Below are 26,071 nucleotides of genomic sequence, written 5' to 3'. Positions count from 1 at the left end.
CATAGCAGTTGACTGAATGTACAACTGTACTGCAGTCATTGTTATATAGTAAGATACATCTAAGACCATTGATTATTATAATTTTAGCTGCTTTCATTATAAAATAGAATACAGTCTAATAAAGTATCAGTTCCATTACTACTGATAAAAAGATATCCATTTGATCCATAAACAAATTTGGAAGAATGTTTACTCTTTAAATCAAAGACTCAAACTGTTTTATATAACTAGCATCCTTATTTTAATGCTAGTTAAAATGTTTAAGATTATTTTTACATTTGAGCATACTTTATAGAAGGAACCAAAATCTTAGCATGAAAGTCGTCAGCCTATTCTTACTTGGACTCAAGTACCAGATAGGCTATCTATCTCATTTGAAAAACATCACAGGAATTTTTCATGGGTGGGAAGTCTCAGATATGTTGGTCTTTGCCCTCTCCACCTCTATTGTGGACCTGACTGAACTCATGATAGAGAGACAAGGAGGGCTTTTTTCCATAACAAATAAAGTCCCCTAAATTAGAAAACATATGCCACAAATTCCATTGCACTCAAGGTAATTGTGTGGTTAGTTTTACACCATCCTTGATCCTTAAATTTTTTTTCTGAAGAAAACACTGCATTTGTGCTAGTCTCATTCCAGCTGCAGCAGAGAAATTGTCTGAATGTCAATTTTTACAAAAAAAACTGCACTCCCAGAAAATGGCTTAAATGTTGCAGTAAAACAACATTTTTTGTACAAGAATGGTTAGCCAATTATTTCCGGCATCGTGGCACCACATTCACAAGATCTGAACACTTCTGACTTTGTCGAGGGTGTCTTAAGACTGCATTTGCTGCATGAACTTGTTGCACATGCAAAATTCTGTTTTTAGAGTATGGAGATGGAGAGCACAGAGCATTTCTTTGATGTAATGTCCATTCCACATCTGTAATTGAAATTAAATTATTGCACTTCATTTCTTAACACCCAAAATTCATTAGAAAATGTACGAGATATGCACATAAGAGGGACAGCAGTATCAAATTTCATACCAAAAATCCAAACTGCATACTTGGGACAGTACATATATCAAATTTAGTTAAAATTTGCCCAATGATTCTTTCTACAGAGCTCTGGGTACCTACACTCTGCATGAAATTGATCAACCAGATTAATTGATCTATTTCTTGCCAGCATCTTAATTTTATTTTTCTCATGCATTACTTCATTAAACAGGATTGGCATCTCACTTGATGAAATACATGAAAAATTACCTGAGATTCCACAAATAACCAATGAAAAATTTGTGCAAGATGGGTTCCAAACCAGATTAGTGATTAACACAGAACTGTATGGATGCAGCATCTTTTTGGATTGATACTCAAGAGGAAGAGAATTTCTGATATACATTGTGACAAGAAATGAAACTTGGTTTTCCTACTCTATAGCTGAGAACAAACATGAACATTGCTGATGCTATTCCATTGATTGATAATCCAAACCAGAAAAGTTCATGTAGACATTCTCATCTTGAAAATTCATGGCAATTGCGCTTCTGGGACAAAAAAAAGGTGCAATTCTTGTGGAGCGTCATACCCCAGGGATAAATATTGGGTTACACCGAAGCAATTGTGATGGTTCATTCAGAATTGCACAAGAGAACTATTGTTCAGCAGCATTATCCCTCTGTGACAGTGCATGATCTATTGTCACAAAAAAACAACTAACTTTAAAACTTTTAAAGAGAAGTTTTGGACCATCCACTCTAAGGCCCAGATCTGGCTGGCCCTTGTTCTTCAGTTCTGTGTACATACAAAAGTCACTTTCTGGAAGGAAATAGTCACTACAGTTCTGAAAGGACTGGATGGAGATGTATGATGAGGGAATACAAAAAACTTGTCACATGGTATAATTATAGTTAGTGAATATCTGATCCATTTATAAATTTTAAATGTCAATTATTTACACTTACACTTGAAATAATTAGTAGCAAATAATTGAAAACTTTCATCTGACAGATATCAACCAAGTTGACAATTTGTATTAAATAGGGATGTTCGGACATGCATGTGCACCCGCGTGCAAACAACCTTTTTTACTCTTCCATTGCATATATGCATGCATAGCTAGAGTACTTTCCCTCTTACTTATAACAGCCGGGAAAGTAAACTGCATCCAAAGCTTGGTTCATTTTTATGCGACAAGTATGACATAAGAAATTTTTGGTGTATTTCCAGAAGTTACGGCCCTTCAACTTCTGTTTTGCCCTGCAGACTTGTCTGTTCTCTAAAATAAAGTTAAGGGAGTAAAAAGGAAGTATTATTATGCCCTTGGTCATATATTGTGCAGCTTCATGTGGGCATTCATTAACCAGAAACAGACATGTCAACAGAAAAACAACCTTCAGGTCTGTTTTAAATACTGTGGATGCTGACACACAGATATAGCTGCAAAAGGAATTCTAAAAATTCTTCACCTATCTCTAGTAATCAGAAGGCATTCTATGCAATCTGTGATACCTACTGCAGCCTTAAGTATGTGTGTGCCATCAATATAAAACTATTACATAAACAAATTCATAAAATTCAATTAAACACAAATTATATAAAGTGTAAACATTATTTATGTAATTTTAATTATGCCTTTGTGTCCTTTCTATCTTACTTTTAAGATTTATTTTGTATACTAGTACTCTTTATACTGGAAAATATGGATGCAGATATTAAGTCTTACAGATAATGTACTAAATAAAGAACATTATTTTTGATCTGTAAGACTAAATATCTGCATCCATATTTTCCAGTATAAAAAGTACTAGTATACAAAATAAATTTTAAAAGTAATTATTTATGTAATTTGTGACTGGGGAAGTTGATACAACAAAAGAACAGTTTGCAGGTTTCTCGTTCCCAGTCTAGATTGGGGAAGGGTCGGCAACAGAAATGTTATCCTTTTGTCACAAAACAAAATCAAATTGGGAGGGACACCAAGGAAAGTTGCACCAATAATGTTAGAAACAATAATAGAATCCTGTATCTTATTCAGAATGAAAGGATAGAATCTTTATGTTCCTTACCTAAGGCACCTTAAATCAGAATTATATAATACAAGTTTGCACCTTTGTATAGTATCGTTCCAATATAACTTTTCACGTCAGTACCATCTGAACGGCAGCCACGAGAAACATCTAATTCCATTCTGCACCAGTATTGGTGTTGCTCGATATTTTTGTAATTTGTTGGTACAAAATATTTTTATAAGTGGTTTGTCTTTTTAACAAATGCACTATAAACCCAGATTAGGAGTCATCTTAACATTTGCAACCAAATTATTCTATAAAAAGGCATTGTTTACTGTCTGAAAATTTTTTAATTAGAAATATTGATTTAATCTGTTTTTTTCTATATTAGTTAGTTCTTTATCCACACTTAGTGTCTATAAAATGGAATTTACATATATCAAGCTATTATGTCATAATTTGAAATATTGCACATGCTCTGAATTGATACTAAAAACATTTTTTTTCTATCCTTACACTAAAAAAATTAACACCAAACATTTTAATAAAGATTAAGTTTTTAAAATAAAGTAAGCAGTACAAGTTATGTTAATTACCTGAGGTTGGATTTGAGGCTTCTGCATAAAAAATAAATTATGATTCAACCCCATTTTGCCATGAATCAAAATTTTGTTTTTTGTTTAATTTTTTATTAACTGTGATTTTATTGATACCGCTTAAGTTGGATCCTAGTAATAAATTTTGAATCTTGTGCTTCTTGAAGGAGTTTTTTTAAAAATTTACATTAAAAGAAATCCAATTCAATTATAATTGAGACAGCTGTTTTATGAGATTTCGTGTATTTTATTTGTATTTATGCATATTATTAAATAAATTCATTTATACATATGCCAGTGTCTAAAAAGATGCATTCATTAGAGAACACAACTTGTTTATCTATAACAACAGACTTTGTGCATGTTATAGTTGCATCTCTTAAATATTGGAGATATAAAATAGTGATTACAAAGAGTAAAATGCTTACTACTGAATAACGTAAGCAGAAAAAAATTGTGTATAAACGATCTTTACTCTTCTCATTTTATATAAAAAATATCAATAACTTTTACATTTTCCCATAAAAGATTTTATTGTAAATAATAAACAGAGATGAGGATGTATTACGTCAGTATAAAAATTTACAATAACGATTACAAATACCTGTGATTTGGGTGACTTCGGCAATTGCTCGACACAAAAAGTGACCAAAGGTACGATAAATAGCATAAATGTTAATAAAAATGTTTTCTTTTATTGCCATTTATTCTTCTTTTTTCTCTCATTTAGAATGACTTTTAATTTCTTAAAATATTTTTAGATGTTAGAAAATAAATTTTCTTACTGAAAACAGATCAACTTATATGTAAAAATATTTTAATACCAAATTAACCAAATACAATTTTTAATTTAATAATAAATGATCAAAAAACTGTTTTAAAAACTGTCAGAGTTTTAAAACATCTAAAAATTTCACATTTTAATTTTTGAAATGGATTTTTTGTTGTTTTTCTTTTTTAATCTCTGAAATTTTTGAAAAATTATGAGATTGTTTACATTTCATCAACTTTAATATACAAATAATTAGAAAGAATTATGTAAGATTAGAAAAAAAATTTCATTTTTCCCCAAAATCAAACATAACATATTTTTAATATCCTTAAACAGTCTTATTTTCAACTTAACTCTACAGCATCTGGAAGTTACCATACCTAGCATTATATATTTCATCAACAAATCTGAAATTGCCGTAAGATTTTTTTTAAACTGAAAACAATCCAACCATTGTGTGAACGTCTTTATGTAAAGAATTCGTAAACTGTTCACCGTGTTCGCCGATCGGCCGTGTTTCCTTTATCCAAAAATTTGTGGCACTAATAACTATAATGTTCCTAGAATAAAAAAAACAATTAAAAAACTTGATGTAAATCACGTTTGGTAAGTAGTAACTCTTTATGACTATATGAGAAGGCACATGGTTAAAGAGGAGAAGAAGGAAAGAAAAAAATATATATATATATAAAAAAATACATGACAGATTGAAAGGAACAAATTCACAATAAACACGTAACTTGTGAATGGGTGCTTACCAAATTAAAGATGTTAGTTGGATTAGCGTATCATTTACGCTGAAATAGATAAATTGAGAAAACCTTCATTAGTCATTCGAGGGTTGCAGGATTTCAAGATAAAAACAATAAGAAAAGAAACTAAACTAATATAATTAGAAGATTAATGAAAAAAACAACACACACATGGTTTAAACCAAGTAAATTTCTCATTAAATTTATTTAAATTTAGTACTAAACTACTGAAAACAATTTCATGCTGTAACTTAATACGGAACAATTATATTCAATTTGTGTTAATTTTTTTATTCATTAATGCATCAGACAATTATTGTAGCATATATCTTGTGTTTTATAGTACAATAAAAACTTTCTTACAATTATTTTTTGGTATTTTAGAATTGTTCATTTAAAAAAATAATGCTTACATATTTACTTTTAGAAAAATTTAATGAGCAAAATGGAAATTAAGACTTTGTAACTGTAAGAAGTATGTGGCGTTTGATTCTTTTGTAATATACACATTGTACGCACCATATTATATAAAATAATGTGCATTATAGAGAAGACAGTGTGAGAGTCATATGAAATTTTTACAAGCATGTAGAAATGAATACAGATAAGCAGCTATAACATTCATGTTTCATTTAGGAAGTAAAAGATTCGTCTAACATTTTGAAATAGTTTATCTGTAGACTTTATGCAATAAACTTCTATTTACAAATTTTAAGTGCTTTAACTAACAGCTCAAGCTACACTGAAACCATGTATGCCGACAATACTTTACATGCAATACAGAAAGATAGGAGTACTTTTACCATTAAATTTTGTTTGTTTATATATTTACTATTTAAGGAGTCTTTGCATGAAACCATATGTTAGAACTTTCAATTAATGTTATAAAATACAGCAGAATCCTGCAAATTCAACTTAAAATAGACTGAGATGATGACAAGATTTATGGTATTATCTATATATATAATCGAGACGAGTTGATAATACACTCAAACCTGTTTTTGTGCGGTATACTAATTTGATTGAAATTCATATACCGCACAAAACAAATCGTACAAATAAAAAATTGCACAAAAAAAAGAACACACAAAAACAGGTTTGAGTGTAATAATAATGATAATAGTAATCAGCACAGAGCCCAAACAGTTAGGAGTTGAAAGTTGAAATTTGGTACAAAGTTAGGGTACATCACGAGAACGCACACTAAGAAGAGATTTTTCGAAATATTTCCCCATGGGGGAGAGGGACAGGATTAAGGTTTAACACTTCCATCAACAATGGAATTGTTAAGAGAAAGTGACATGCAAGAGGCAGATGCAGTTTTTTTCGTTTTTGCGGGAAATCAAACATATTTTTAGACCCATCTAAAAATTCGCTAATTAGTCTGGAAACAGGGATCTCAATTCTTGCATTCTGTGAAAACGAGTGAGGTTGACTATAATGTAATAATCTTAATCTTCACTATCATTAATTTTGCCCGAGCAACACCGGGCCCACCTGCTAGTTATTAATAATAATGCTAGTCTAAATAATGGAATTTTGGTAAAGATGTTCTATGTGTATTATGTACATAGATTATAATAATTTGTAGTTAAATTTTAAATTAAAACCTGTTGGCTATTTAGTGGTTACTTTCGAGTTAGTGTCATTCACAGTGAAGCGTTTTGCAGTGATACGGGTCATGTTCTTGTTAACATGTGGATACGATGCTGTTGCCAGAGAATAATGATTACCTCTATAACTTAATGCTAGGATTGTTGAAATTAGATTGCATTTTTTCTCTTTTTAGAACAAACAACAAGTTTCATGGAATATCAAGTTATCAAGAGTCAAGTCCCTGGGACAATACTGTTTACTATAGTTTGATTTGATGAGCAAATCTTGAACAACAGTCTACACAAAACTTTCTATTTATTTTTTTCATATTGTATGCAAAGTATTGTCAACATAAGTAGTTTCACAAGAATTATTTGAAATTGTAATAAATTCTAACAAAAATTTATTACAATTTCAAAATTAATTTATTTTCTAATATTTGCTATTTTATATGAAGTAATAATTTCAATATACCTGTAATGAGCTCATCACGCCATTAGCAATATTTGAAAGTCTTGAAGCAACTTTAGTTACTCCATCTTTAACACCTTCTTTAATATCATACATATTAGGACCACTATAACTATGAGTTGGGCTCCTAGTTGATTCTCCAAAGAAATCTTCGCTAGAAATACTGCTTGATCCCTCGAAACGTGAGAGATTTGACTTTCTCTGATACTTTTAAAAAGAAAATTTTAATATTTTATCATAAATGAGAATTATAAATTAGAGGAAAAAATTCACAGTACTTACTTCAGAATCAAAATTATTATTAAAAAACTGATCCGAAGAAATAGCCTTTGCGTTACCAAATTTACGTTGAGCTTCGTCTGTAGATGATGCAGATGTTACTATTTCTTTTCTGTTTCGGCCCGCAAAGTAACTAAAATTTGGCAGAAATAAATTTATATATTTTGTCTAATGTATAAATGTAGGTTTTCTTAGTGCAGCATACCTATTATTTTTTTCTAAAGGAAGTATCGTTTCTGTTGTCGACTTTTTTGTATCAGATTTTTCTATATCCCACCAAGGCCCTTTTTTCAAATAATCCGAGAAAGCTTTATCTTCTGAATGAGAAAAGAATGGGCTATCTCCATACCTAATATATACAAAAACAAATTAGAAATTTAGATCATTAAGTTTTTAGTATTAAACTACAATACATTACTAGCTACTCCATTATTCCATATAGAATATTAAACACAAAAATGTTTAAAATTAAACTACATATTTTTAATAAAATAAACATTTTTTTACACCCATTAAATTATTTTTTGTTCATTTACATAATATAATTTAAGAAAACATCAAATACATCTGAAGTCTTCATACAATTTTTAATATTTTTTAAAAATAAACTGTCGGGTATATAATTTATAAATCGACACATTATAAAACAAAATTTTCACAGCTTTAATTTTGACTACTCTATTAAAATTAAATATTTTAGTATTTCTTTTACAACACATCATTACAGAAGTATATTGAGAATATACTTTTAATTTTTGTATTCTTCTCTTGTTTAAAACTAGATTTTGCTGTATTTCCTTGATGAAAATTAATGTTTTTATATCAAATATATTTAATAATTGCTTTCTGATCATAAATGCTTTCATTATTTTGAGATTTAAGTAATTTCTTGATAAAATCAACTTCTATAGACAATTTTTCTTATTTGTCAAATATGGAAACATTTTGGTTTTGTACTGTATGATTATTATTATTAAATAAGAATCTGTTAGAATTCTTTTAGCAATCATTTATGTTAAAATGCTCTTAACTATCCATTCATCTTCGGCTAGTTATTGCATCAACAATTCTAAGATAAACTCTAATGGATTATAATTGTAATCTTTAATCTAGAAACACTGAAAAATGTTGAGAAATGATGAATGAATATGGAAAATAAGTATGTAGCAATCATCTGAAAGAACTTTGTGCAAACAAGATAGGAATACAATTATGTTTTATTTTTCTCGTATTAGCTTCCGATCCTGGGTTTTGGTAGATCTACAGTAATTAAATACTAGCTTCTCAGATCTATCGTACACAGGAACACCACTGCATCTTTTTTAAAAAAGAGACATCTTTATTCAATCGATAGAAATACATTTCAGGCTATGACCCTCAGCCTGTTTTTGTTAATGTTAAATTAACAATATTTTCAAATTTCAAAAAAATACATTTAAATTTGCATTACTGATTTATAGTTTCTGGATAAATCTGAAGTAAAAAGGAGAAGAAAGCAAAATTCAAAAATGTGTAAAAAAATAAAATTTGTCTATGGACAAAAAACTTTAAAATCACAATGCCATTACAGTATTTTATTTTTCAAATGTTAAATATCAATAAAAGTTTTTAAAAATCTTAATAAAATTACAAAAATTTTAAAAAGGTATTTACTTCGGTGGTCCTGATGTGAAGCTAACAAATTCAAAATCATCATCAAAATCCCTCTCTTTCTCTCTTCCACCCGAAGATGGATTATCTTGTGTAATTGTAGTCATATTGGAAGCAGCCGAATGAGATACGTCTCCATGTGAGGAACTAGAAAATCCCATTCCTAATCTCTCGAGCTGTTCGGCTTTACGAGGATCGACCTGACGAATTTTTTCTTCTGTCTGTTTCTTTTTTAAGCTAAGATCTTTATAGGCTAAACGCACCGAAACTCTGAAATAATAAAACAGGATATTAAAAGTTTATTTTTTAGATAAACTGTTAGTCTCTTAAATTTTTAACTAAGTGATGTATAGTGATCCACTGTATAAAATGCAAATTTCTCTTAGAATTACATTAAAAATTTATGTATATCTGGGTGTACTTATTAAACCAATTTTTAATTTGAATTTTCTTTGTATGTTTTTCTAAAATTTCTTGGGGTAATTTAATTACAAAAAGAGGAATTATGCTAAATGTCATTAACCTGTGCTGACTTAACATTTTCTTGACACATTAAAGAAAATTATAAATGTAATATATAAACCAATAATTCTTATTACAAAATGCTTAGTATAGCATTTTAAATAACAAATTTATAAATATAAAGTACATTTTTATAATAACTAATTATAATTCTAATTACATAAGAAAAAAAATTCTTTCAAAATAATTAGAAAAAAATTTTAATTTAAAAACCTGCTTACAGTTGTTTCTCCTCTGTTTCCTTTGAAATCTTGGCATTTTGTTTGGCAGACAGCTGTTCTTTTAACTGATCAGTTTGTTGTGCTTCTTTTTCTATTTCAGAAAAGTCTGTTTTAACTTTCTGAGCACCTAATCCTTTTTTGGTTCCCAACTTGACATAGCAACAAACATTAATTGTATACACTGTTTTTAATTCAATTAATTCATAATTATAAAATTTTACAATATTTACCCCCTTTTTAGAAGCTGGTTTCCTAGCAGCAATTATTGATTTTCTTGGTTCATTCTGTACTGGTGAAGTGCCTAAATGTTCAACTGATGGACCTAATTATACAAATTTTCACATTTTATATTTAGTTTAAATATATTATATTATAAAAATTTATATGATCAAATGATACTTTAAACATAAAAGGATGTAAGCCTTGAAAAATAAACAATTATTCTTGGCAATCTCACTCATGTTAGATACCATAAAAACAAGTACATTTATGGTACTCTGGGATAACATTGACCCCATGCAAACAAATAGTCGTTATTGTTTATTTTCTCACATAATTTATGTTGGTATTATTTACTTTTAACATCTTTTTCACTTAAAAATATTTATAATCATAAAACCTGTATTAATTAATTACTGTTAAAGTTTCATATGAATTACAAAAATTTTAATGTGTTTTCATTTAATGTATTGAAAGAATTCATAGGGAAAATATTTATTTTCAGAATTCTTATGGATGATTTAACTGTAATTTCTGCAAACGTAGTTATTTCATTTTTCTCTACTGTCTTGATTTCTGAGATATAAGCTGACATCTTGATCTCAGCCTCTTTTTCTGAAGATGCTGTACCTGCTATAACTTGACTATCTATTTTAATATCATAGTAAGATATTCTTTAGCAATACCTATCTAACAATTGATAATATATGAACCCATTCATCAAATAAAACAATAATACAATATAAAAAAACCAATACGTCATATCAGAACAAAAAACAATTACTCCTGCACTGTAAGAACTAACGAATCATACTAGTAATTAACATCTACTTTTCGTTTTATTATAGCAACATAAAATCCAGTTTATATTTGTATGTAAAACTAAAGCTATATGGGTCCATGTGACCCCAAATAAATAAAAACAAAATAGATATCCTAAACTGATAAAGCAATGTAAGTCTCCTTCCATTAGTACATATTCTGAAGTGGAAAAAAACCAATTTCATGTTATAATACTAAAAATGTTTGGAGTCAAAATGACCTCATGGCACCTGATACAAGTTAAAAGAAGAATTAACTGAAAACAATCCAAAAACTTGGGATTGTTCCTAATGATACAAGGCAATAGGTAAATTAATATTGTCTAAGTCACACTTTTACAGTTAAATCAAATTAAAAATTAATTAAAGCTGAAGTTATTGTATTCCATTTCAATAAAACTACTAATAAAACATTATACTTATGTCCAGGAAAAACAAAGAAAACAAGACACAGTTGTTGTTACATAGCAAAAAGGAAAACTAATTGCAGAATATTAAGGTAATATTTAAATAAATAAATCAGTATGCCAGTTACTTCATCATGATAAAACATTAATCATAGTATACAAGTCTGTGCACTATGATTAACAGTCATAAGATAACATTAAACAAGCAAATGAATGCAGGCCAATCATAACATTTTATCAAGCTTAGTACAGTCAGTGAAACTCTAAGGAAATGATTTCAATTAGATTCTGACCTGTATAATAAATATCTTTTAAACTGATATGCCAAATATAGAGAAATATAGAGATTATGCTATGTCAGCAACCATTTTAAAGAGCATTACAGCTATTGTGGATTAGTTGACAAGTGGGGCATTAATTTGTCCCTGAAATCAGGGTGGATAAGCGGTGATGGTATGCAGGAAAGTGGACAAGAAAATGAGTCTCCTTCCAAAGTTTAACCCATTTATTAGAACAGTGATTTCCAAACTGTTTGATCGTGTACCTCTAAGATGAAAATAATTATAAGTTGTACCCCTATAATATAATATAATTACAAATTTACATTTTAAATTAGAATTTAATATGAGCAATGTGATTGTATTTGTTTAGTAATATCAGAAAAATCTGGTTTGATGCCCTCTGTTAATGCAATTCGAAGATCTAGTTTGAAGAAGTAGGCTCATGATCGCAAGTGATCATGAGCCTACTTCTTTGGGAGGATGACTAAGATTAGACCACCTGCAGACAGGACACAATATTTTGAAGGGAAACTTGGCATACTCCAAGTATCATTTTGTGTACCTCCTGGGGTATGTGTACCCCACTTTGAAGACCACTGTATTAGAACATTTAAAAGCAGCTTACAAAAATTCCTCTAAATCAATTCTAACTGTCTAAGTCCAGATCATCTGTTTCTTGATGTCCTTCGGTGAGGTAGACGCCCCAGGGTGGTGTAGATCCAGAAGGTGGAGGAGACGAAGCTGACACAGAAGCATAAACAAAGTTCAGAACACATACTGATCATAAGTAGCTACTTAAGTAAGGCAAACAGAAAAAAGTAAATGTAGACAATCAGCAGGGAAGAAACTGGGTGTCCTCGATTCTGCTGTTTATATAGGGTTTCAGCAGATTAAAAGAAATCTGATTGGTTATGTCTTCTTTCCTCACTTCCTAATTAGTTACTCTTTCTCTTTTTGAACATAACCAAACTTACATTAGGGTATGAGAAAGGTCAACCATCCATGTACAATTTGATATCCTATTTCGACTCCATCAAAGAATTGTTTATTGAACTTTATCCCTTTTTCTCATATTTTAAGCAATTATGTTTTGATATTATGATGATCAAGAATCCTATTGGTGACATTTTGATCCTCTCCTCTCCATAACTCTAAAATTTATGTATCTAAAGTTCATTCTATTTTACTGATTTGTCATATTTATGACTGCCCAGGTCAGGGTTCATTCTCCTGAGCAAACAACTGTAACTTCTTATTGTCTGCACTCATCTCACATACCCAATTTACACCACTTTATTTTAATTCCTCTGGATGTGTTAATAAAAAACAAATGTATATTGTCAACAGTATTTTCTTCTTGTCGTGATGATGATTATTCTATACACTATCTCACTATTAATCTGTTACTTTTACATTCTTTTAATTTTTACATACTTTTTTGGGTTTGACCCAACCTGAAATTTCAGGGAGTGAAGGAAAAATCAGGGAGTTAATTGTCTAATTAATTATAATGTGGGAGAAAAAGTTTTAAACAATTTTCAGTATTTCTGTCTCCCCAGGTTTGAAACAAAGGACAGGTAAATATCCAGTCAAGACATCAACAATCGTCTAAGGAAACATATGTTAGTAGGTGGCATTCAAAGCAACAAGCCCCTTCATCCCTTTGGGTATGCGACAATTAAACAAGTACACAGTAAGAATCTCACAACAATGAAAAGAAATAAAAAACCATCCACCCAAGATTAGTCTAATTCTCACCACCCTGGTTGGCACACCAATGACACATCTGGAGTGTCATCACTACAAAACCTAAGGTCACCTGATTGAATTCCCACACCACTTGGGGATATAACGGTCATGCACCCGATCTACGCGGCAGACATAGCTCAAAGAAGAGCAGACACCATGACCACGCTTCTTTGAGCAACTGAAGCTCTTGTCTTGCCAGCCCTTGTCTCCCCAAAAGTCTCCCTACTGACCGCTGATCCTACTTTGCACATCAAAAAGATCCAGGAACATTTTTCCAATGTTCAATTAAACGGATCCAGAAACATCAGTTATCTTCATGAGGTATTGTACTTAGAGCAATATAAACTCTCTCTTGGTTGACTTATATTTAAGACTTTAGGATATAGCCCGTATAGTTGTAATCCAATAGATATCATATAAAAAAATGTACTTATGCCTGCATATAACTTTGGTGTATCAGGTTATTGTATTACAGACTTTTTTTAGTTCATTAAATTGTTTTAATTGTTAAACAGGTCTCGTGTGGACTTACTTTGGAGAACGGTCACCCTATCAATGGACTTATTGCACCAACCCCATTTGATGTTAGAAAATGCCCTCCTACTAAATTCTAAGATAAAGCCATCCAGTGACCCTTGAATGGGACTTACCATCCTAACATTGGGTAAAGGGTTTACAACTCTCTAACCTCTGGCTTCTCACAAATGTATCAAGCTGAACTTATTTTTACTGTTATAATTTCTCATATCTCAAATCCAATAATAAATAAAATACTATTTTAAATTTTATTGTGAAATTAATTAATTATAATTACAATTTATTATGTATTGAATCTAATTTTACTTAAAATTATTTAAATTAAATGGTATAGCTATTTTATTTGTTTGAATAACATTAAAATAAAACAGAAGCTATAAATATAAAGATCCAATTAAAAGAATGAAAATAATAAAATTACAAAATTTATTATAATTATTAATTATTGCTTACCAACTTCAGGAGCTGTTTCACTTTTTTGAGAAATATTTTCTGTATTAGTAGGTATTGACAAAGATCCATTAGTTACATTATGTTCACGAGAGCTTTCAAACAGTCTAGCTTCAGAATGCTCTTTAAAAAAGTCAACTTCTTCAATTTCAGGAGAGTGGATTATTTCTCCATGACTGATATCAATATGTAACTGAAATTATAGAAAATTTATAAAATTAATTCTAATTATAAATGGATTAATTATGTTTATAACAAGCAGTGATTTTATGGTAATTTAGTACTAAAAAAACAGGCAATTTAAACTTAAAGATAATTGTATAAATTGATAATATAAATTGACAATTTTTAGTGAATCTAACAAAATTAGTTTATAAGAGTATAAATATACATAGTTGGGTCAATAAGTCCTCAGACTCACATAGATGGAAAAATAGAAAACTATTAGCCTTTATACTAATAAAAAGGAATTATTTGATACATATATTTTTCAATGTATGAGCCATTTTCTCTACACGCCTTCTCCAGTGGCAGACATCATCTTCAAACATCTTTTTAAATCATGTTGGATGAAGGATGCTCAGAAATTTGGTCACCACTTTTTTCACTTCATCAATGAGAAATGTTATTGGCCAGGATTTTTCAGCTTGCAAAACATAGTAGTGTCATTAGAAGCGAGATCAGGTTGTTTGGAGTGTGGGAGCTCTTGAAATCTGCATTGTTCAACTCTCGTGATATGGCTGGTGTAGACAGGTGCTTGTTGGGAAGGAAAAATAACCTGCTTTCGATTTCTGACACAGTTTGCAGACCTCACTAGTTCCTAGTAGTATCTGCTGTTCCAAACTTAAGGATAAGTGACCAAATTTCTGAGCATAATTCCTTCAACATTCTTCAAATAGGCATTTGAAGATCTTTCTGCTGCTGGAGATAATATGTAGAGCAAAATGGCTCATATATTTAAAAAAAATGTATATAATAATTTTTTTTATTAGTGAAAAGTTTAATAGTTTTCTGTTTCCCTATCCACATAATTCCAAGAACTTATTGGCCCAACTACAATTAATTAATGTGAAAATTTAATGTAAACCACTACCAATTCTTAAAAGAAAATTTAATTAAAAATAAATAGTTATAAAATTACAAATAGATTTAATTTACAATAAAATTAATTCATCTTTAATATGAAAGCTGGTTTAAGTATCTATATTTTAAATGGTGCTAAACTGTTATTCATAAAACTTGTACTGGTAAGTTTTAATTTATAAACATTTTAATGCACATTATTATTTGTAAAAATCTGAATTACAGCTATTATGGCATTAGAGATGGAATAACACACAGAAGTGTACACATATAAAAGGAAAGAGCAATACATTATAAAAATAAATTATCTTCAACAATTTTAACTTTTTAAAATTTTCTTATTGATAATTTCTCAAATGTACAGTACATTATAAACAAGAATATGTCACAATTTATTAAGATTATCTTTGACAGGGTTTTAAATGTAAACTAAAAGAATTCCTTGGTATCTAGCCTGACTTTTCATTTATATAATGAATAAAAGCATAACGTACAGAACAAATGTTGGAACAACATTTTAGCAACTTTCTCTAGTATATTATTTCAAAATATTTTCATGTATGAAGAAAAATATGTATAAAAATTTTAAATAATAAAACAGTAAAAGACAAGTACAATAATAAATATGTATAGTAGAATTCAGTTAAGAAGTTTCCATGTTTAGAAGTTTGCTTGTGTAAGAAGTTTAATTTCAAAAGTCCAAATTTTTTCTTGTATGAGATATGTGTAAATTTTTTCCATATAAAATGTTCCCATTTAAGGAAATTTCCTGCTTAAGTAAATGAAAATTCTTGTCAACAACCAGAAAATGGACTTGCTTAAGAAGTTTTCAACTGCATCCTATCAAAAATTTTACACATTAATTGCATATAGAAAAATCAAAATAATTATATTTAAAAAATGCACAGAATTTTGCATGTCATTTTGCACACACTTTTCGCTTACTTCAATCACAAATTTTAAATTTTCTCACATATTTCCAGATAAACATGCGAGAAAATTTAAAATTTGCTGTTTTTTGCAATCATTGTTGATCTGGCAACAATGATTGCAAAAAACAGCAAGTTCTGAAAAGTGCTATTAATATATGAGTTATACTATAAGTCTTTGACAAATTTTAGTACATGTGGTTTTGTCATAACATGTATTTTTATTTTACAGAACAAAACAGATGAAGCAGACTACATTAGACAAATATCTAAATAGATACTATACAGGCCTAATTCACTGTAAATTGGTGGAACATTGTTAAATAAATATGGATTATTAAGTTATACTATTTTCATTTCTCTTCAGTTTTTTAAGTTAAGTTTGTCCCTTGAAAAACTTTTTAACTGAGTTTTATAATTGATACATGCATACAAAATTATTTTATTCACATAAATTATTTGAACTTTTACAGAATTTTAATATAAAACAATTTTAAATAAAAAATTTCAAAAAATATGATTTAAATTACCTTAGTTCCATGTAGTCTCATAGCATTTGATGCCATATGATAAAGTTTCTCTCTGTATAACTGGGCAGCTCTACTATTATATTTTTGTTGAGCATCTGCAGTTTGACAGTTATGTTGTTGAAAAAAAGATAACTAAAAAAATTAATACTAATTTAATTTGTGAATTATCATTATAATTAAAGATTTAATTTCATTAAGATTTAAAATATAATTTTTGTATACAAATAAAAAATACTAACAACTATAATAAATACAATCAACTTGATAATTACTTCAAATAGCAGATGAACAGCTGAAATCCTTGGTTGAGCTATTAAAGCTAAACAATTATTAAGTAATGTGGCAGGAGGTAAGCAGTTAGGCTGCAATCTCTTGTTAAATTTAATAATTATTTGTAAATAAATTTAATTTTAGAATATTCTAGATTAGCCCAAAGTAGGACTCGAATCTACAACTCCAGCTTACCATGCAGATGTGTTGCCAGTTATACTACCTAAACCTTCGTGTAATCCTCCAGAAATTTATCTGCACATTAAGCAGGAGTTGTAGGTTCAAGTCCTGCTTTGAGCCAATCTTTTCTTCTAGGATATTCTAAAATTAAATTAATTTATAATCATTAAATTTAATGAGAGAGAATGGTCTATCTATAGCCAAATTTTTAGATGAATTCATTAAATTTATATAATATATAAAAGTGAGAATATAGTTTTATCAAAACTGAAAGCTACTGTACTTTTTGGTTGGCAAAAACTTAGCAACCATGCAGTTTAATATGGTTATTTAAAGCATTTAAGTATTTAACACATTAAATAATTTATACAATTAATATAACATGGCAAGTTTTGAATTCACGGTTTTCTCATATTTAACGTCCAAAATAATCAATAGTATCATCGCAAGTAAATCATGTGGTGTATTATAACATAATAAATGATTTTTGCTATACTTCTCAATGTTCACATTAATTCAAATGTATATCACCAATAGTGAGTATTTAATTTAAATGCCTCTTAATTTTTTAAAATGCAAGTTTCTAATAATAATATCTTGAAAGTGTTAAAACAAAATTACTGTTTATGCAGCAGAGTACAGAAATAAAGTAGCCTGACATCTGTTTCATAATTTTTGTATTATTTTTTAAACTTTCAACCAATTTTAAAAATTCTCTCTCCATAAAAGCAAAGTATCTTTTAATTAATTGTAAACTCATGGTGTCTTAGAATTGATAAAATACAATAATTCATCCAGTGTTGTATACCTACTAGTTTTTGTAATAATGTGAGAAAATAAAATGATTAACGCTTAAGCACCAATAAGAATTTTTAAGTTGATTTTTACTCTATTTGGATGAAAATAATAATAAAATACAAAGATAAAACTTTGCTTAACTTGTATGCTTTGGAAAGTGCTAATTCTGATATTATTAGATGACAGAAAACAATATCTGTGATTACAATAAGTAATTCTATTACATAAGATGCAAGATAATAACATCTGCTAAAAAATGTAAAATTTTATTTTTACTACTTGAGGCTGGATTATTTCAAAAACATATATGCACAGGTGTGTTATGATTTCATGCATATATCTTCAAAAATTCTAAAAAGTTTAATATATTTTTAATATGATTTTTCTAACTAATAATATGTCACAACTGCAACCATTATTAAATGTTATATTTTGAATTTATAGTTTTATATCATCATCATCATCATCCACCATTAAACAAAAACAATATCTGATATAAGGCGATTTTGAACTTTTCTATAATGTTTCATTTAAAACAGTGATTTAAATAAAATTATATCCTTTCTATAATATCCTTTTTAAAATTCTAATATTAATATAAAAAACTACTGAATTAGCTTCATTTTACAAAAAAGATAGCTTTATTATATACTCGTACTATATAATGTCATGCAAATGTGCAAAACTTGGAAACCATTTAATTTTATAATTTTTCTAATTCATGTTTTATGATACTATATTCTAAACGTAACAAGTAAATTTAAAATTTATATTCTATGTGGTTCATTTATAATCTTTGAGGGCTAACAATGGCTGCAGAATGACTAAAAAACATTACTGAATAAATAATTTTGATTTCTTGTTTACATGCATAAAATTATTATTTAAATGTAGTTAGTTGTCAAATTCCAATAAAACGTTGCATTGACAATCATTTAGTTTTGCATTTTTTTGAATCTTGTAAATATATAATTACATATTGTTTTTTTATTAGAGCATAAAAATTACAACATTCAACAATACTATATGCTTTAGCACATTAGTGACTAAATATAATAAAGGTTCACACACAAATGCAGACAGCCAATTAACCCCCAATTATCACCAATCATTTCAGATTGTGTAGCTTTTATTTAATCTTATTGTAAGCTGTAGAGTTAATTGATGGTTAATGGCACAACTCAAAATCAATTGGCTCAATTTGTAACATTTTGCCAGTCATGTGTATACATTGTAATTGTCACCATACAAACATAGCTTAATATTTAGGTTAAAATCTATTTATGCAGTTTTGGTAGAGAAAAAGCTGGAGCAAAATAGATGATATATGGTAAACATTAACTAAGATAATAAACAGTGGTCACAATGTGACAAGGATTATTCTTACAAATAGCAGAAATGATTCTGCCTCTGAATATAGTTAACTTTTTGGACCTATATCACCACAGTACCTTTATCTAGTCCAGCAAAAATAGATTAGGTCTCTTTGATAAGATTTGTTATCTCTAGTGAACATCTTACAGAATTGGAAGCCCTTGAGACCTTCAAAGTGGACCAATGTATTAATTATAAAGAAGAGAAACGCATTTCTCATGCTTGGCAAGGGCATTTTAATAAATATTTGTGATTTAATTACATCAATCATCTATACTTACTTGATTGGAGGTTTCAAATTTTGAAATACATTGTGTTCTTTAGACTTTTCCATTTTTGAATACAGTAGAGACTCGTTAATCAAAACCCCGGTAATCGGAATCGCCGGTAATCGGAACAATTTTCAGTCAGACTGTGTCGTGCCGAATCGAACGTTTTTGATACTAGATTTACTTCTAAAGTATAATTTTCATGTTTTTATATTCTTCAATATATTTATTTTGTTTGTACAAAATGCAGAAATAAATTTTAATGATACAATAGCCTTGATTATGATTATAAAAATTTAGTTAGGCTTAAAATCGACGAAAATTCAACACGAAGTGATACGCAACGGAGAAAAATTTGAACATCGGACAGGTTAATATATTTATTCGTACATAATCGATAATCGGAACAAATCACTAATCTGAACAATCCCAGTCCCCAATTGATTCCGATTTTCGGTTCTCTACTGTAATATATAAGGGAGATCTTAGGAGAAGATAGAAAACATTTATTTTACAGAGAAATAACTAGTAACTGACTAGATAAAGGTTTGGAGTTTGTATAGTTGTTTCCTTGTCCAGTTTTGTGAAGTATTTGCTTTGCTCTTTTTTTTTTGGACCTCAAGGATTGCATTATATTAAGTCACCAGTGTATCTTATTTTTGTTTACATAAGCAAGTGTTATTTGTTATAATTAAAAAAGTAAAGAACTTACAGCATTAGCATTTCCACCAACTTGCATAGCCCTTATCTGTTGCCAAGTCCACGTAGTGTCCAGTTGAGTTGATCGTACAAACGACACATGAACACCTAATGATCTATGTATAGCTGAACAGTCCATGCATATAAAAACACCAAAAGTTACACTGGCCCATGTTGGATTCTTTGCCCCACAATCAAAACATATCTAGAAATATAACAATTAATTCACAAATATTATTACAATATAGTTTGTTATTGAAAATTTGTGTAGTTTAATTTTTTCTTAAAACTTCTTATATGTAAAATTAGAAAATAATATAATTTTGTTCATTTATATCAAAATCTTTATTCATTTTAGTATTTCACAACAAAATCCTTTAAGGATAGAATCTCCATAGAATACCATTATTTAAGGAAAGAATCTCCATAGAATACACAATCAAAGATGCTAAAAAAGTGAAAAAGTCAATACTTAATACACAGTGAATGTTTTTTGAGACTTTACACATCTTGGGATCAGATCTTACAGAACCATTTTTAATTTGAAAGGTATAATGTTACGTTCAAATTAAAAATGGCTGCATAAGATCTGATGCTGAAATGTGCAAGTCTCAAGTGTTTATATTAAATATCAACTCCACTTCCTTAACATCTTTAATTAGCATTCATTGTTTCAAAATATACATTCCTAATTAATACATTAAAAAATATACCTATTTAAACACATTAAAAAAGTCAAAAATTAATCAGAAACTTATTGACAGTAATAATGTGTGACTGAAGTATAGTCATTAAGTAAATTAAAAATGAATCTTGACAAATGATTCAAAATTTAAGACTGAGTCATATTTATTAGAAAAACTTTTATAGATTTACACAACTGTTTACAGAGTTTTTCTGATAATTTGTTAAATTAAAAAAAATATCTACAATTTTTTTCCAAGAATAATTTAAATTCAATGCCATTTAATTCATTCATACATTGTCATTATGGACATACACCAAATATCATTTAAACATTTGGCATATATCAGTATCAAAATTTATATTGAATCATTTTTCATGACAGTAATAAATAATTCTTGAAAAGGATATTTTTTTATTACTACAAAAGCTTTGAATAATTGAATAGTATCAATATTTAGTCTAAAACTAAACTTTTCTAACTATGAAATACACAACGTGTGAAAATTATTATTATTAAATAAAAAACTTAAATCAACATACATTCTGAAAATTGTATGCTCATGGTCAGTTCTTTCTGCAAAATCAAATCTCTTTTATGCTGAAACAGACTGAATAGGTTGCATAGATTTTAAAACATAAAAACTAAAGATGACAACTGATTGTTTTTTAATTGTTTATTTTTCCACTCAGAGGCACTAAGCAGGCCTTTTTATTCATGTCCATTGTGAATTCACTAAATTTTAAGATAAAACAATTGTACACAATAATTTAGACGACTAAATCACAATGGCAGACTTTTTCATTAAACATATGCAAAAATTTTCCAAAGAATAACTCTGCTAGGACTAGTAACCCAAGTTTTGTCTTATGTAATCTGTTTTAATCAGGAGACAAAGATCAATTCATTCAAAACACTTTAATCATACTTCTTATAGCAGTATTCTTTGGAAAATTTCCACACACATTTAAAACAATTGTCTTCTATTTTTTTTTCTTTCCAACTCTGAGGCAGGAAACAAAAACAATAATCCAACCTAGTAAATATAGGAGTATAAATTATAATTAGTCTTTTAAAAGAATAAATAATGTAAATAAACAGCCCAGCAATTTAAGTATCACTTCACTAAAGTGCACTAACTTGAGCAAAGTCATATTTTTAACAGATTAAAACAATACTAATTTATGGATATTAAAAAATAATGTCTCTAAATCTTAGGAAAAAATTCAAGATGGTTCTAAAATTAAATATGGTAAATGCTAAATATATTCATAGCATAATTGTTCCTGAAACCATGTTAATAAATAACACAGTCTTGTGTTATTTATTAACACAATATTCATAGCATACAATTATTACTAGCTCCAAAGTAGCCAAAGACATTATACTGTAAAAAATTAAAATTACAAAATGATACACCAACAAAAGTTAACTACTAACAACAAAAACTAGAAAATAAAATTCCAGAAATATTATCTATTCTTGCATATTTTATAACATTCTTTGATGTTTAGGTTAATGTTACCTATGGTTCCAAAATGGCAGCTTGTCTCTGATTCCAGCAAATAGAAGAAAGGAAACAGTGGGGGGATACGTTCTAACCTAACCTAACCCTTCTAATAAATTACCGTAATTATTACCAACAAAATTATTAGAATAGGTTAGGTTATGTTCGAACGTGCATCCCCACTGTTTCCTTTCTTCTATTTGCTGGAATCAGAGACAAACCACCATTTTGGAACCGTAGGTAACATTAACCCATGTTTATTATTTCTTTCATTTCATCAGAAGTTCTTTTTCTATTATAACAATATCAGAGTATCAGAAGAAAAATAATCTGCTTCAAAAAGTTTTTACTTTACATTGTTGTTATTTCTCATAAAATAAATGTATTATTTCTGTAATAATTGAATTTTATTATTTCATTACAATTATCAACTTCTATTTTAGTAATAATAATATAGATGAAAAGTATAATTTTCACTAATGAAAAAAATATACAATTTAATTTTTTGTTAGATATATTAATATTCTGAAACTACTCATCTGAAAAACTGTAAATTATCATTAAAGAAATATCTATACTACTTATATTTACACATCAAATTTTCCTTTTTCACATACTTCAGAGCAAAATTATTTAGAAATATATTTCGCAGAGAAATCAGTCACAATTTAGCTCACATTCAACTAACATTTAATTCAGAACAATCAGAAGGTAAAATGATGTGTGCTTTGGTATACAACAGGTGCCAACTTACTTGAAGCAGACTAGAATACTATTTAATTGTAAAGAAAGAGCATACAAAAGAAAAACAAAACAATCAAGACAAAATTCTTCTACATCTTTTTATTTAATAAAAAGTTATAGTTATAAGCTTAATAAGTAGTATTTTAAGCTATTTACCTGCTGAAATATTTTGTGAAACTATCTTACAGAAATACTTATTGACACTATCTTTGATTTATAAGAATGTAGAGATATAAACTTGAAAAATTAAGTTGTTACTTTCACTCAATGAGAAAACTTTAATTTACAGTACAACCTCTCAAAGAAAGCTTAAACAATGTAATAATTATTGAAAGATGAATTCTCTAAATTTTTTAATATAAATAATTAATATCTAAAAAGATAAGTATATTTCATATTTCTATTCATGGACTCATTTATCATGATTAATAACCTATCTTTTGCTCATTTTCCATCAGTATACTTAGGAATTTAGAAATACTCTTTTTCTAACTTTGTAAACATTATTTCTTAAGTCAAAATGCCAACATCAAAGTCATCAATAAAGATAGTTTAACAATTGGAAGTTCCAAAAAAATATCCAAATGAATAGCATTACTGCAATACATTGTGTCAAAATTATAAACAGTTAAAAATTCAAGCAATATTTAATAATTACACTAAATACTTTGAAAAATTATTATTAGTTTATCTTGTTTAAATTTATTGATTTTTTACAAAGCAGGTTATTTAATCAGGTTATGTAAATACAACAAAATCCAAATACAGAAGGTTTTATTGATTGAAACTCACTGAATTTATACTAAATGAATATAGCCTGTGCATATCCTTACTATTCTGTTGCTTAGAAAAAGACTTCCAAATTTTAAACTAAAGAAACTTGTTGCAGGTATCAAAAAGACTTTAAATATAAAAATATCATATTTGACTTATAGTCAAACCCTGGGTTACAAATTTAATTTGTTCCAAAAAGTTGTTCTCAAACCAAAACAAATTTTTCCATAAGAAACAATATAAAGTGGATTAATCTGTTTCTGACTCCCCCAAAACAAGCTTTCCTTTTTTACGTTTTTTAGCTGTATTTCATGCATAAAAATGCTTACAAATGCATTATTATACATAAACTAACATCTACAAATCTGACGTACACATGTAATAAGCAAACAACTATCAGATAAAATCTGGTAGTAGTTGTTGTCTTATTATATAATATATATATATGATATAAAATTATTATGGGAATCGAACAAGTAAAAGGGAAACAATGCAAGAATAACCTCATCAGAAGCTAGTAGTAGTAGTGTCAACTTGTGCTTTCTCAGAGTTGGTAGTGACACCTTTCCCAAGACTCTTGGTCACCTTTAAGGTATTTGCTGCTTTGAATATGATGAGGAGCGGCCAATTTCAGTCAGACATCGCCCATCCTTTCAACTGTTCAGTTTAGTGTGTTTGTGTGCCTCTTTTGGATTAGTGCCCTCAGATTCCTTGTCATTCCTGTACTGATTGCTTCTCTCCCAAACTGCTAACTGAAGGATTACATTCTGAAGACCCTCAATGGGGATTCTAGTTCCAATTTGTGAGCTACAAAAAATTTATAATCTCTTTCTCTCTGCAAAACTGCAAATACCCTGTATAACGTGTTATACCAATTTTTGCACTGTCTAATAAATGTTTAAGTGTAGTGAATTGTATTGAGTGAATCAATTACAACTGAATCTTGTCCTTTCCTACTTCATCCTCTTACCCCTAGTCTCATATTTGACACCACATTATTGCCATCCAAAAATGCTCAAAACCTTAGGAAAAAAGGAAAAATTAAAGTAGAATCACACAGAGGTGTCAGAATTAATACACCACCATCAGAACTGCTCATATTATCTATATCCATTACATATATATATATATATATACCTAGTACTAATAAATATTAAAGTAAATATTAATATTATACTAATTTGAATATCGTCATCGATGTTTGTATCATGACATCTAGTGACACGAAGCGATCTTGGTGCCACTAATTTATGAATCGGTAGTCCCATCATTGATTGAGCGGGTCATCGACTTTAACACAGGACATATAGGGCGTTGACCGTCTGTATCGCTTTAATTTGTGGCCAGCTTGACAAGTAGCTTGTTCGGCAACTGAGTTATTGCATGGCAACCAAGTCAAATAAGGCATTCAAAATTTTGTTCGTAAAACCAAATTGTTCGAAACCTGAGGTTCAACTGTACATGAAATCCAATTTGAATAGTATCCTATCATAGAATTATTTGGATAATTGGTAATTCAAAAGATATTTTAAATGCTCACAGTTCACCTTTCTATAAACTAAAAAAAAGGTTATTTTCTATGCAATAATATGGTTCACAAATTAATTAACTGATGAATAAATACAATACATTCACTTTGCCTATATTTAAAAATCTGCCAAGATTAAACAATCTAGTAAATGGAAACAGTAAATATCAGGTCAGTCCATAAGTTCGTGCGTATTTTTATCTACAAAAAAAGCAGCAAAAGATTTTAATTAAATTTTATTTCAATCTATAATGTATTCACCATTATTTTGTACAATTTTTTGCCATCTCGATGGTAGCTTTTTAATCCCGTCTTCGTAAAATGATTTCGGTTTTGAATCAAAATATTCAGAAATAGCCTTTTTTACAGTGCAGAC

At 28.6% G+C, this 26,071-nt stretch overlaps 1 protein-coding gene across 2 annotated transcripts in view; it reads right to left on the bottom strand.

The window, feature by feature from the left end:
* Window positions 1–4,671: 4,671 nt before the first annotated feature.
* ArfGAP3 (ADP-ribosylation factor GTPase activating protein 3) overlaps window positions 4,672–26,071 on the bottom strand; it is a 34,943-nt gene continuing 13,543 nt past the window's right edge. The window contains exons 2-12 of one of the 2 annotated variants that reach the window (XM_067286241.1): window positions 20,471–20,662; window positions 16,868–16,999; window positions 14,329–14,518; window positions 10,092–10,183; window positions 9,862–10,010; window positions 9,122–9,388; window positions 7,674–7,817; window positions 7,472–7,601; window positions 7,193–7,396; window positions 5,129–5,167; window positions 4,672–4,930 (exon numbers count right to left, since the gene is read on the bottom strand). In XM_067286241.1, coding sequence (XP_067142342.1) covers window positions 5,159–5,167; window positions 7,193–7,396; window positions 7,472–7,601; window positions 7,674–7,817; window positions 9,122–9,388; window positions 9,862–10,010; window positions 10,092–10,183; window positions 14,329–14,518; window positions 16,868–16,999; window positions 20,471–20,662 — 1,509 coding nt within the window. In that variant the 3' untranslated portion in view covers window positions 4,672–4,930; window positions 5,129–5,158. The remainder of the gene's footprint in view (window positions 4,931–5,128; window positions 5,168–7,192; window positions 7,397–7,471; window positions 7,602–7,673; window positions 7,818–9,121; window positions 9,389–9,861; window positions 10,011–10,091; window positions 10,184–14,328; window positions 14,519–16,867; window positions 17,000–20,470; window positions 20,663–26,071) is intronic. The other variant, XM_067286240.1, reaches the window with a different exon arrangement.

Source organism: Centruroides vittatus, unplaced genomic scaffold, assembly GCF_030686945.1.
Source record: "Centruroides vittatus isolate TY-2023 unplaced genomic scaffold, ASM3068694v2 scaffold_3293, whole genome shotgun sequence".
Taxonomy (NCBI): domain Eukaryota; kingdom Metazoa; phylum Arthropoda; class Arachnida; order Scorpiones; family Buthidae; genus Centruroides; species Centruroides vittatus.
Note: the sequence above shows the minus strand (reverse complement) of the source record. Positions and strands in the feature narration are given on the sequence as shown.